This window comes from Schistocerca nitens, chromosome 5, assembly GCF_023898315.1.
Source record: "Schistocerca nitens isolate TAMUIC-IGC-003100 chromosome 5, iqSchNite1.1, whole genome shotgun sequence".
In the NCBI taxonomy this organism is placed as follows: Eukaryota; Metazoa; Arthropoda; class Insecta; order Orthoptera; family Acrididae; genus Schistocerca; species Schistocerca nitens.
The window spans coordinates 654,359,659-654,374,078 of NC_064618.1; the positions used below are offsets into that span (position 1 = coordinate 654,359,659).

The 14,420-nt window shown below is 38.4% G+C and overlaps 1 protein-coding gene across 2 annotated transcripts in view; it reads left to right on the forward strand.

Annotated features, from left to right (window-relative positions):
* Positions 1-14,420, forward strand: part of LOC126259532 (uncharacterized) — a 125,927-nt gene that overhangs the window by 40,752 nt on the left and 70,755 nt on the right. For both annotated transcript variants that reach the window (XM_049956398.1, XM_049956399.1), the window contains exon 4: positions 13,621-13,824. In XM_049956398.1, coding sequence (XP_049812355.1) covers positions 13,621-13,824 — 204 coding nt within the window. The remainder of the gene's footprint in view (positions 1-13,620; positions 13,825-14,420) is intronic.

Consider the following 14,420-nt stretch of genomic DNA (forward strand, 5'->3'; position numbering starts at 1 on the left):
AGAGAGGCAAGTGTACATAAATAATTGCAAAAAATTTAGATAATACTGATGTATCTTTAGCTGTACTAAAAGAAGAAAATCCTAAGCAAAAAAATACAAAATAAAAAAACCATGAGTAAAAGAAATGTAAAAAAATTTTTTAAAAAGAAAATCGTAAGCAAAAAAATATACAAAAAAGCATGAGTAAAAAATTCAAAAAAAGAAAATCAGAAGTAAAAATATACAAAAGGCAAATATATAAAAAAAACACTACACTATATATGTCGAGTATCATTTTTACTGTACAATATGTAAGCATAATGAAATTAACATTAATATTAAAAAAAATTTAAATCTTATTCTAGGAAATGAGTTTTACCTTTCTATTATTTTCAATCTGTATGCTGTATGTTAGAATATTTCTCATGTATGTTTTATACCATGTATATTTGTCATGTCAAATAATTTCTTTACTTGAATTTTTTGTGTATGAGATTGATGGGGAAGAATCATTGCAACAACAGCCAGTAACAAATCCACAGATTCAAAGAGTCCAAATTTGGAAGAGGTTATCAGACTGCATCATTAATGTACTAATTGTGTAATACAGATCCATTACTGAGAGTGGTCGGGGTTTTGTTGTATATGTTCATAACAACAAAAGCCCTGGGGAGCAGTTGTAATGGATCTGGGAGATGTGTTATTTTCTACCGGATTTGTCGATACCAAATTGTAAATGTTTTCTTATATTTTTTGTCAGAATTATTTTTATTATAATTTGCCTTATTATATGTTAATTTACTTATATTTTTGTGAGTGAAAGCATATTGATTACTATTAGTAAATGTGTCGAAGAATAGCAAAGAGACTGATTACAAGTGGAAGCTTGTGTGTTGTGTAAAATGTCTTTGACGCTGGAGTCGTCTGTGACTATAGTCAGTCGGCAGTTAACTCTTTGTGTGTGTTGACAGTAGAACAATGTGCAGGTCGCCGTCATAAATAATTTTGAATTATGTTACTATTTTTTTATATAAACTTTAAGAAGAAACCACATTCGAAGAAATGGTATTTGAAGCACCAAAAATGAGGCAAACACATTGAACCAGGTCATTTCTGCAGCCGACAAAGATGCATTGTGGAATCATACTTCCACTAGACAACTGAAGCCAAGACCAATATCGCCTTGTAAACATCTAACGGAAAAGGTACTGTCACGAAAAAAGCCAAATTAAAGTAAATAAAAATTAGTGAGCGTATTTCAACTTTGTGTCTCAGCCGGGATACCATATTTCAACTGGGGGCTCAGCCGGGATAACATATTTCAACGTTCACCTGATTGCCCAAGATACAGGAGTATAAGTCCCTTGATTGTCTAACCTACACTGAGGCTCGTAAGAAGTATGCATGTCTTCACCCTGTGTCCATGACGTCTAAATCTGCTTTAGTTAAATCTTCACCCCTCCCTTCCCCTCCCTTACCCCAGTCCCAAACCCCTATCCTGCCCCCCCTCCCCTGCGGCTCCCAAACCCTCCCCTAAGGGTGTGACTCCCCCTCCGCAGCCAGAGAAGTGTTCCACTTCTTCGGCGTCTGCCGGTCAAGGGTGCCCCTCCTGCGATACCCCTTCCCAGCACCTTCCAGGCCGAAGGTCTGCTGCCACACAACGACCACGAGAACCACGGTCTGTGGGCACCCAAATTGCCCGATCTCTTTCTGTTCCAGATCTTGCTGCAGCTGGCTCGTTTATGCCCCACAGCCCTCCTCAGTCTCAAACAGAAAAGAAGAAGAAACGTAAGTCTCGGGACAAGGAGCCTCTGGTATCACCAGAGGTCCCATCCCCACCTTCGCACCCTGATTCTGACCTGTTGTTCATGGGTGTCACCACCTCCTTGTTGGTGACGGGTGGTGACCCAGGGGTATGACTGGCTTTAGCCTGTTCAACCCCATTTTAGTCATCGTTTTGTGGTTATCCAATGGAATTGTAATAGATATTACCATCAACTTCCGGAGTTGAAATCCCTTATTTCGTCTTACTCTGCAGCTTATGTTGTTCTACAGGAATCTCATTTTATTGTTGATCACTCACCGATTCTTCTGTAGGTTCCGTGTTCTCTGTCTAAATTGGGTTGGCCCCCTGCGGGCCTCTGGTGGCGTTTGTACGTTGGTCCGTACGGACATTGCTAGCATTTGGATTCATCTTCAAACGACATCGGAAGCAGTTGCTGTTAGGGTCCACCTGGACTCCGAGGTCACGGTTTGCAATCTTTTACTTTCTCCTGACAGGACTCGTACACCTGCTGCCCTAACTGCCCTTCTTAAGGGGAGCTGGAACGATCCATCTCCTCCATGTTAATTTTAGCCAATAGAAGGAACATTTTGTCTAAAACCATTAAACATATTGCTGTGAAGTTTGGACCACATGTTCAGTGAATATTTCTCTACAAAGTTATAATGCCATGTTAATAACTATTTATTTGTTTTTGTTTTACAATTTTTTTAAACGGATGCTTATTTTTTCTCTAAAATTTTGCACTTTTTCTTGTATAACTCTTGAATTATACAATTTTTTTTTACAATTGCTTATAAAAATGAAGGAAAAGAAGTAAACAATATTGTGTATAAATTTCATTGATATACTGTTAGCAGTTTTTGAGAAAATGTTCCTCAAAGATGAAAATTTTAACATTACGGGAAATGGCTTCCAAAGTTTTTTAATACATTCCTGCCCCCATATGATGGATTATCAGCATCTTCTTCTTTTTCCAGTGTTAGTTTCCATTTCACTGGTCTTTTCTTCCCTTTTGCTGCATGTTGCACCCATCTGTTGCCAACCTTATTACCTTTAAACACCTTTGTGCTAAAGCCCGTTACTTAATCAAACAGAGCAAACGGGTATGTTGGGAAAGCTTTGTTTCTTCCTTCGGTTCTACTGTCACTATGTCAGGGGCCTTCCCCATCTCCTGGATGGGTTTTGCACGGACCCGTTGATTGTCGCGAAACATCTTGCGACCCATTCTGCAACAGGATCAGCTTCCTATCCAGCTACTTTCCTTCACCAGAAACAGCGGGCCGAAGCTTCCGCCTTTTGTTTTACCCCTTGTCAGAATCTTCCCACGAACCTTTTACTGAATGGGAACTTCTTTCCGCATTTTCTTCTTCTCATGATATGGCCCCTGGCACAGACTCCATTCATAACCAACTGCTTCAACATCTCAGTGCTCCACAACGGCAACATCTCCGGGTGTTTAATTGTATTTGGCTCCACGGTGCTTCCCTTCTCAGTGGAGGGATAGCATCGTGGTTCCTGTCCTTAAGTCTGGTAAGGACCCCCTGTTTGTTGAAAGCTATCGGCCAAATGTTTGCAAGTTACTTGAAAGGATGGTAGCCTGTCGGCTCAATTGGGCCCTCGAATCTTGGGATACATTGTCCCCTTATTAGTGTGGCTTCCGAGAGGGACAGTCTCCAATCAATCATTTACTTCGCGTGGAATCCCTAGTTCGGCAGAGTTTTTCCCAGCGCCGCCATTTGGTTGCAGTATTTTTCGACCTTTGCAAGGCATATGACACGGCTTGGTGCCGTCACATCTTAATTACACTTCGGGGCCCACTCCCGACTTTTACCTGCCAGTTCCTGTTCCATCGGTCATTCAGGGTTCGGGTAGGTACTGTTTTTAGTTCTCCATGACCCAGGAGAATGACATCCCACAGGGTTCTGTATTGAGTTTACTTCTTTTCCTCATTGCTATAGATGGACTTGTGGCCTCTGTTGGTCCTTTGGTCACCCCCTGCTCTGTATGTGGATGATTTCTGCATTTCGGTTGGTTCCTCTTTGATGGCCTCTGCAGAGCGTCAGCTCCAGGGAGCTATATGGCGTGCCTCTGCATGGACCCTCTCACATGGGTTTCAAATCTCTCCTTTAAAATCGCGGGTGGTCCACTTCTGTTGCTGTACTACGATCCACCCCGATCCCGAGCTCTGTCTTGATGCCCAACGATTACCTGTGGTCCCACAGTTTTGTTTCCTGGGTCTTCTTTTCGACAACAAACTCACTTGACTGCCTCATATCAGACTTCTGAAGGTAGGATGTTTCCATAAACTCACTGTCCTTCGCTTCCTTGCCCACATCTCTTGGGGTGCGGACCGCTCCATCCATCTCCGCCTTTATAGGGCTTTAGTGCTTTGACTATGGTTGTAAAGTTTCTGGTTCGGTTGCTCCTGGATCCGGTGCACCATCATGGTATCCATTTGGCCGCCGGTGCCTTCCGTACTAGCCCTGTTGATAGTCTCCTGATTGAAGCTGGGATCTTCTCCCCCCCCCCCTTCCCCCTCTTTCTGTTCGGTGGTTCCAGCTCCTGGTTTCTTATGCAATCGCTGTCCATTCCTCCCCAATCATCCTTCCTATTCTATCCTGTTCCTAGACCGTGGACGTCGCACACCTGATTTCTGCCCTCAGGCGGGTTTACCAGTTGGGCTCCACCTTGTGTCTCTTCACTGAGATTTTCAGCTTCCTTCTTTGTCCTGTCTCCCACGTTCCCTCCCAAACACCCTCCTTGGTTAGTTCCTTGGCCCCGAATTCGGATGGATCTCCACCGAGGTCCGAAAGATTCCATTCCCCTGATGGCGTTCCGTTGTTTTTTCCGCCAAATTTTATGGGAGTTTCGAGATGCTGTTGTTTTTGACACTGATGGCTGTAAATCTGCTGATCATGTGGGATATGCCTTCATGTCCTCTGTTGGCACAGAAAATCATCTCCTGCCACCTACATGTGGGGTGTTTACTGCTTAATTGATGGCAATTTCCCAAGCCCTTACCTTTATTAAACAGTCCCCACTCATCTACATCTACATCCATACTCTGCAAGCCACCTGACTGTGTGTGTGTGTGTGTGTGTGTGTGTGTGTGTGTGTGTGTGTGTGTGTGTGTGTGTGTGGTGGAGGGTACCTTGAGTACCTCTATCGGTTCTCCCTGATTATTAAAATAGTTTTATCATTTTAAACACTAATGGCGTCGATGCAACAATGGACTTACACAAAATGACCAGGGTAACATTTAGTTATTACATAAATGATAATTATGGGTCAGAGAAGGTACTTTTTGCTACTACCAAAAGAACACATACTACCAAGCTATTTGCATATTTATTTAACAAAAATGATCAAGACACTACATATGATTGAAATAATTATTTACAGACCATGATCTATATGCGACCGTCAGATAGGACATCCGAACCAACCAGATGCAGAAGACAAAGGAGAAGACAAAAGCGTGAAACAACGAAATCTCTTTCTTACACACTACGATACAAAGATAATAGTAATTACCATTCTATGGGCACGTATAGCGGTTCCATTGTAGTTACATATCGCTAAGTTGATTTACATTACTTTTTTCAAGAAGCGATGCTCTGTCATTGCTTTAACACATGGTCTATTGGTGTATCACTGCTGCTGCTGCTAAGTTGATGCGTTGTTGTCGTTCTAACCAACACAGGTTCCTCGTCTGAAACTCGGTCATGAGGTGACGGTCTCATGACCGAAAATCGGGTCCTTATATATTATCGCAATAATAGGTACTGAAACTACACATTCTACAAAGTTAAATTTAGAGAAATTACAATTAAAACGTAACTCATTAAATTAACTGAATACATCGAAAAATTTCATCTTTTTAACAGTTTCTTCTACTAGAAGAGTTAAGCCGAATTATTTGTTTAAATCTTGACATCAACAAATATAGTTAAGCAAACAATACTTTCGACAAAAGTGTTAATTACTTCAGAATTAATTAAGGGCTGGCTTTGCTAACGTGTTTTTGAATAGAACCCAATATATCCTTTAAGATTACTAGTATTTAGTCTTCCAAATGTTTATAATTAGTACAGAATTGATATTTGTGTATAAGTCAACAATAGAATTTAAGTTACAAAACAATTACTGATTTCAACCCATAACAAAAGATACTACCTAGGAATCGTCGAAATAAATTAGAAAATCGATTACATACCTAAAACTAAGCACAAAATTAGATCTGGTGTCATATTCTTTAAAACTTAAGGCCAACCTTTCTCTTTTATGAAAATGCAGATAATATTCACATATGTTAATGGTAATTAGGTAAAATTGAAGAAATGAATTTTAAGGAGGCAGATGGCAAAACAAGAGGGGAAATATAAATATCCTAGCCTGCTTAGTCACAAGTCTGATGAATGTTGCTTGAAATAATAGTGTACTGTGATTTTGTGGGAACTTTGAATCACAAGGCCTTTTATACTGATAGCAATGTTGCTTCCAGGAACGGCAGTTCATACGTGGTCTCCCTGGTCCAGTTTAAAATAGCCATCTGACAACCTTTTGCCAAGCACGAACACCATATCACTGTTTTTCATGATTCGCGTGAAGCATACAATACTGCGTGGCATCACCATGGTTCACAACAAGGGTTTCAGAGTTCCTTTACTACTTTTTAACCTCTTGGTCAACTTGAATGTTTTGGGTTGGTTGGTGTAGCTGCTGTCACCCATGGAAGTATGAGGACAATTTTTGTCATGGCTCATCCACTTATCCATGTGGCTAGTGATTTCTTCTTCATACTATTAAAACTTTGGCATGTGCTGCAATTGTTTCTTTATTTATCTTTTCTGATTGTTTGTTTATTCTGTGAAACTGTAGATGCACTTTATAGGTTTCCTACTTCCAAATAAATGAAGTGAAAGTGGACTGCCAATAAAACATTGCTATAAATTCTGAACAGTTCTTATACATGTCGGGAACATGTCCTATACACCAACTTCACTCCTGTTACAGTACAAAAATTGGCATGAGCAGGCTCGAACCTGGTATCCTTGTGACAACGAACAAACACCCTACTGGCTCTACGTGATGGAGGTTCACAGCTATGCTTTTCCTGTGCTCTGTTGGTAAACTTACTGTTTACGCACATTCTACTGGACGACAGCACATAGCACAAACTATATCGGAGCTTTGGTTGATACTCGGTCGATATACAATGTTCGGTGTTGATCTGACTGACTGACATCCGTATGTCCGTAAGTCATTGTAAGGTGATTGGAGTATGTACATGGGTAGGACAACCTAAAGGGATAAGTTATACAGAAAACTGGCTGATCTAAGATGGTGACAGCAGTGGCAGGGGACCATTGGTTATGAATGATGTTAAAAAGGTATGTGTCATAAAGTGTGGTAAAGTTTCTGTTGAGAACAAACAAGGTAAGAAGTGAAAGTAAAAGACCGAATGGTATATGTATTGCAACAAATAGATGCTAAAGTGAGAAAGAATCAGTAACAAACAACTGTATAAATGGTGGCTATTACTATGAAAACAAGGCTGAGACACCAGGCAGCATTGAGCATTAAAACAATTGATGTGTATAATTCTATGTAATCATAGAGATACGAAGCGATGAGACTTGGCAACCATGAGTGCGAGAAATATGTGTCTATTAGTGTTAAGATTCTATCAAAATATTTGAAGGACTGAGGTCAAAAAAATTTAGTTTTATAGCCATTTTTAGGTAGGAGCTTGTAAAGAGTAATGGGAGCATTCAAATCCTTTCAAGATTCCTACAAATAGAACTATGACAATATCATAGCTAAGCAGTCACAGCAAGTAGAATGAGTCAAGGCCACAACAAATCATTGTCAGCACTTGGTGGTGTTAGGACACCACTGCATGGCCTTGTTAAGAGGTTTGTGAACACAGCACACACCTGAGAGAGAGAGAGAGAGAGAGAGAGAGAGAGAGAGAGAGAGAGAGAGAAAGCTTATGGACTGGCACTGATGTCTGCAATGTGATGTCATCACACCATTTGTTCGAGCAAAATAACCCTTTCCTATGCCATATTTTTTGGAGGCTCTCACTACCAAAGTGTCCCATCCCAACTGCTTCTATATGACACCAACATTGCCACGGATAAGAGAATTAGTGTTCTCAGGCTGTGTGCTCGGATAGTTGTAAAAAGAGAGATTGAGTGTTTAATGAGTAAAGTAGTAAATGGCCTAAAGAAGTGTGTAGTGCTATAAAATTTTGAATTGGTTTTGTATTTGTATCTAGCATTTAAGGGTCTTTATTTATTTTTTACTGTATTTATGTTGGTTTTTGTGTGTTTGTCTTGTAATATCAGTAAATTAATTTTATATATAAACAAAATATAAACAACCAAAGAAGCGCTAAAAATAATTCAGAACGTCAAGCTATCTAATTTTCAGAATTTTACTTAAGAATAAGAGGGTATATGGTGGAGAAAACTGGCAGCTGTGCAAGAAAATTGCTCTCTAGGTGCTGACTTTAAAAACTCCTGGATCTAGATACCAATGGAGGCAGGGTGAGATAAAGCAGCAATCTGCTATCTCAGTGACCGCACTTATTCATGACTGCTTAAGTTACACAGTTAAGTAGAGTACAAGAAAGAACGATCATGGAAATTATCATGGTGTTCTGTATCAAAAATGAGATTGTTGGGCACAAACCACCTTGTTATCCAATGTTTGTGTCAGCAGATAATTTAATTGTAATGGAGCACTGGCATCCAAATTGGCTGGGTCACATGCTAGCCAAGTACAACTGTTGTAGCGTGGAAGGCAGATGAAGGTCTACTGAGATGCAGCACACACAGGATGAGGCTAGAGTGAGGCAGAGGAAGGGTTCTGAAGTCTTGGCAGAAGGAAACAACTGGAAAATCTAAGATTAAGACACAGTTTGTGAGGACAGACAGCCCCCCCCCCCTCTCCATCAACAAGCAGTTGGACTCATCTCAGACCCTAAAGGCAGGGATAGGAAAAGTAGTCCACCATCAAGAAATATATATATTTTTTTGAAAATGGTAAAATTATTTCAAGAAGTGTTAGGGAAGAATTTCTACTGGAGAAACCAGGGTAGGACAAGATATTATCAGTATTACAAAAAGTGTAAATATTATAAACGTGACTTGTCTGATGCCACAGTTGTTGAAATTATAAATAGGGGGTCCAAGACCATTGTGCAGATAAAAATGCTTTGAGCTTTGGCTGAGATAGGGCTTTTCTGGTGGCCGCCTTAGTGGTGCAATAAGCTTTGTAGTTGGTGATTTTATGTTGACAAGAGTTGAAGATGACCAGTCCCATAGACTGTGACTTTAATTGATGTTACGAAGGTACAACTTTGTGACAAAACTTAGACATAGACATTTTTAGCTTAAATGAACAAAGCTTATATCATGTTGTTATATCATCTCTCACCTTGTTGTCAGTAAGTTGGCCAATGCTTATTATCTGGTTGTGAATGGTAACTGTGGGTTACCTGCCAAGCAGGTTCAGAACTGTCCTGGCATTTTGTTTTCCTAGTCCCATGAGACAGTGGCAGTATTACTGTAATCAGTTCCATTTGTTTCTTCTCCATCACAGTGTGTGGTGAGTAAAGCTTTGCATTTTTCTTATTACTAAGGTACACCAAATGAATTCTAGGACATAGCAGCCCAGAAAACAGTGACTTTGCTAAGCAATTCTTGTCCTAAGACCTTGTCCAGTGCAGATATAAACATGCCTGCGCTAATGTTCAGTCCAAAAGGTAGAACACGGAATTCGTAACTTCTGCCACCACAAACAAATAATGTATATTTTCGTCTTTCTTCATGGAGCTTTATTTGCTAGCAGGACGCCTTGAGGTAGAGTGTACTGCAGTATTTGGTATTGTAAAACTTTAAAAGCTGTTCGTCCAAAGTTGTCTGGTCTGTCTTATGCGTACTGGTCGTAAAATCTTTGTCACCGAGAACTAATCTTAGATATCTGTCTGGTTTACTTACTGATAATATAGTACTAGAATAGGGTGAAAATGAAGGAAGGTTGTATAATTCCTCTTTTAGTCATATGTTTGATCTCTTCCCTTACTGCATCTCGTTTTGTCCATGAAATAGGATATGACATTACACAAAATGTTTCTCAGGTTACCTTCCATTCGGAAAATGGTTGCACTGAGTGACTGTTATATGATTTATAAATTATAGAGAGCAGCAATCAGTTGTCCTTTTTTTTGCAGGTTTTATTACGCAAATCCAGATTTTGGATAGTGCCTAGTCATTATCAATGCACTATTTTCTAATCTCAATGCATGTGAGTTCCGTGTTGTTCGGGCATCAATCGCAGAACTGTGAGTGACACCCGAACAACAGGGAACTTACATGCATCGATACTAGAAAATAGTGCATTGATAATAACTAGGCACTAGCCAATATCTGGATTTTCATAAAAAAAAACTGTGAAAAAGAATTACTGATTGCTGTGTTCTATAATTTATAAAACAGAATGTTTCATTATCAATGTGTGCTTCTTGTTCAGAGTCAAATTTGTTTGTGAAATATACAGTTCGAAAGGAAGACTGTACTATTACATTTGACTCTGGTTTGTTTTTGTTACTTTTATCAAATGTTTGACTAAATCAATAGAAAAAAAATCTGATCCTTTACATAAAAGTGGCATTTACCTTTACCTATGTCAGTCTGTGTTTTGTATGTTCTAAATGTGTCCATGGCAATAAGACAGTTAACTATAAGTTTGCCAATTATAAGAAAATTGCACTTTACTGTAAAATGTGCAATTTGTAATGGAATAAGTGCCTGATGTTTTACCAATTTAATCTTACTGCCTGTAGCAGTTTGCACCTAGCAATTTTGGACAGGAAATGTTGGAAATTTGCCTCTCTTCTTTAGTTAACAGAAAAATGCATTTGACATTAGGTTGGTAGTTGAACCTGTATCTAAAATTAACTGTGTGTCAATGTTAAATATTTTCACCTTATTTATTGCTTGTACTTGTTCATCCTGGATATTATTCGTTGTATCTAACTCATGCTGATACAGATCATCCTTGATGTCACCTTGTTCGTCAAATCTTACGAAACATGTTTGTAGTTTCACTGTGCCCCTACTCCCTGAGAGGTCAATAGTATGGGGTTTAACTATGACCTTTCGGTTTTCTGTCTGCGTAGATTAGATTAGATTTACTTTCATTCCAATTGATCTGTAGTGAGAAGGTCCTCCAGGATGTAGAACATGTCAGAAAAACAACAATACATGACAAATATTTACAACTGAAACAAATAAGCTAATGTACCATTCCACAGGTCCCAAGTGGAATGATCATCATTTTTTAATGAACAATATATGAAAGTCATCTTACAAATACTAATGCACTGAATTTAAAATAAAGTTTTTTAATTTATTTATAAGGTAATAAACATGTAATATAACTACTATAATACTTATTTACAATGAACACATTACTGCACTGAAATGGTGCAGAAGTTACACTGTACATATATATTATGTACACAAATCAGTTGGTTTTACTGATAAATTCATTAATGGAGTAGTAGTAGTTGGCCACCAATAAATCCTTTAGGCTTCTCTTAAACTGAATTTCATTGGTTGTTAAACTTTTTATGGCTGCTGGCAAGTTATTGAAAATGTGTGTTACTGAATAATGCACACCTTTTTGTGAAAGACTAAGTGACTTTAAATCATTGTGAAGATTATTCTTATTTCTAGTATTGTTTCCATGAATTGAGCTGTTGGTTTGAAAAAGTGATACATTTTTAATGACAAATTTCATTAAGGTATAAATATATTGGGAAGCAGTAGTTAGTATCCCTAGTTCCCTAAACAGGCTTCTGCAGGATGTTCTTGAGTTCACACCACATATAACTCTTACTGCATGTTTTCGTGCCCGGAAAACTTTAGCTTGGCTTGATGAATTACCCCAAAAAATAATCGCATATGACATTATGAAGTGAAAGTAAGCATAGTATGCCAGCTTTTTTCATTTTTATATCCCCTATGTCTGACACAATTCGCATTGCAAATAGAGATTAGTTAAGTCGCTTCACTGGTTCTGTGGTGTGCTCCTCTCAGTTGAATTTATTATCAAGCTGTAATCCCAAGAATTCAACACTGTCCATTTCTTCTATCTGCTTGTCATTGTATGTTAGTCATATACTTGTGGGACACCCCTTACAAGTTCTGAACTGCATGTAGTGTGTTTTATCAAAGTTTAGTGACAAAGAATTGGCTAGGAACCAGTGATTAATGTCCACAGATATTTTATTAGCTGATCTTTCTAAGACTACACTTGATTTGCTATTTATTGCAATGTTTGTATCATCGGCAAACAAAAAGAACTTGGCATCTGGTAATGTTACTGATGAAAGGTCATTGATATACACAAGAAAAAGTAAGAGCCCCAAAATGGAACCTTGTTGGACCCCACATGTAATTAGTTCCCAGTTGGATGATGCCTGATAGCTTGATACATGTCTCTTTCCTGCCAGAGATGCAAGATTTGGACCATTTTGCAGCATTTCCTGTTACACTATAATATTCTGATTTATTTGAAAGGATATTGTGATTTACACAGTCAAAGGCCTTTGACAGATCACCATATATACCAGTTGCCTGCAATTTTTTGTCAAATGAATTGAGCACATTTTCACTGTAAGTGTAGATAGCCTTCCCAATATCAGAACCCTTTAGGAATCCAAACCGTGACTTTGACAGTATGTTATCTGAGATAAGATGGTTATAAAGCCAATTGTACATTACTTTTTCTAAAATTTTTGAGAATGCTGGCAACAGTGAAATTGGACGGAAATTTGATGCTATTTCTTTATTTTCCATCGTAAACAGTGGCTTAACTTCAGCATATTTCAACCATTCAGGAAATATTCCACTGATAAATGACTGGTTACACAGATCGCTTAATATGTTACTTAGCTCAGAATCACATTCTTTAATCAACTTTGTTGATATTTCATCATACCCACTAGATGTTTTTGATTTTAAAGATTTTATGATGGACATTATTTCTTCTGGGGTAGTGAGGGTCAAATTCATATTATGGAAGTTACTTGAAATGTCTGATCTGAGTGACTTAATCCATTACTTGGAGTAATTTCAGTTGGTTACACTGTGTGGGTACTTTGCCAGTTTGTGTCGTTGGCTGCTCGTGACATTCCTTCACAAGTGCTCATGTTGTTATTAATAAAAGCTGCTGTGCCGTTATTTTGCCGCCCAAAGGTTGCCTGCAGTACAGCTTATGGCATGGTTAACACATCACTTTATCGAGATGATATGTTATGCCTCACATGGCTAGTCAGATGTTTCTGAGGAGTACAGTTCCTAATTCTATGCATGAATAATATTTAATAATCAATGGAGAGGTGAAAAATGTAACACTGTGGCCTGGCCTTTATCAAGAGTCTTAGCTGTTTTTCAGTTCAGTGCTGACTAATTTCTGTATTTATTTTCGCAATTGTAGCTGTCATAGTCAACAAGCATTTGGACACACAAGATTTAAAGTTTGTTTTCATTATAGTGTAAACTATATGGAATAAATTTTGCTGTTTCTCATTGTGTATATTTTTCAATTTAGCATTAGAGGTAATTATAAAAATCTTTTGTTCATAGTGTTGGTGTGCTAAGCTTCCATTTTGTGTTTTTCTTTATTCACATCTCAAAAGATTTTTTGCTCTCTCTCACTTGAACCAACTAGCATTATGGCTAGGGTACAGGGTTGACTACCGATTGAAATATTTTGTGATTTGGGTACTACTCTGGGATGTATTATAATTAGTGCTCACTGTTTTCTTATATTGGCAGACGTATAAAAAACATTGTGCCTAAGTGTTCATCAACTCAACTTGAATTATTGGAAATTCAAAACGATATCAACCAGAAACTAAAAGAGATCAAAGAAATGGAATTTACGCTTATGAAGAAGAAAGCAAAGTATGCCAGTGATTTGGTGGAACAGAAGAAACATTTGGATAAAAAGAGAAGTTCTAAAGATGAGGGATATGACAGGTTGGTTGGTATACATAAATCATAAGTTACAGGCATAGTATAAATATTGCACTTTGCAAACTAGTTTCTTTGTTAAAGGTTGTTGGTTGCAGAAAAGTTTCATTTGTATTGTACAGAAATCCAGTCTGTAAGAGGGAGATGAACACATGACGGAAAATGATTAACTGTTGTCACACACACACACACACACACACACACACACACACACACACACACACACCTGGTATTGTAAGTTCGTGCGTTTTGTGCGTTTTGGGCATGGTAATTATTATAAGTATTCCTTTCATGAGAAGTTGAAGAGCTGCCGTAAGTGCAATGCAATTGTTTTAATATTTATCACATTAAACAGATATTGTTAATGCAAGCCATTACACCCAGACAGGCAGTCTTCCTGTATTAGCAGTTTCACTTAATGATGGTGATATATGGGTGCTCTAGTGCAGAACATTGCAGGAATTGATAGGAAAAAGTAAAAACTGGGTAAAAGTGAAATAATCCAGACAGAATCTTTCAGTCCGCAGCACTGTGTGCACTTGCCAGATTAAAACTGTTTGCCAGACCAGGATATGAACTGGGAAGCAGGAGGGGGAGGTACT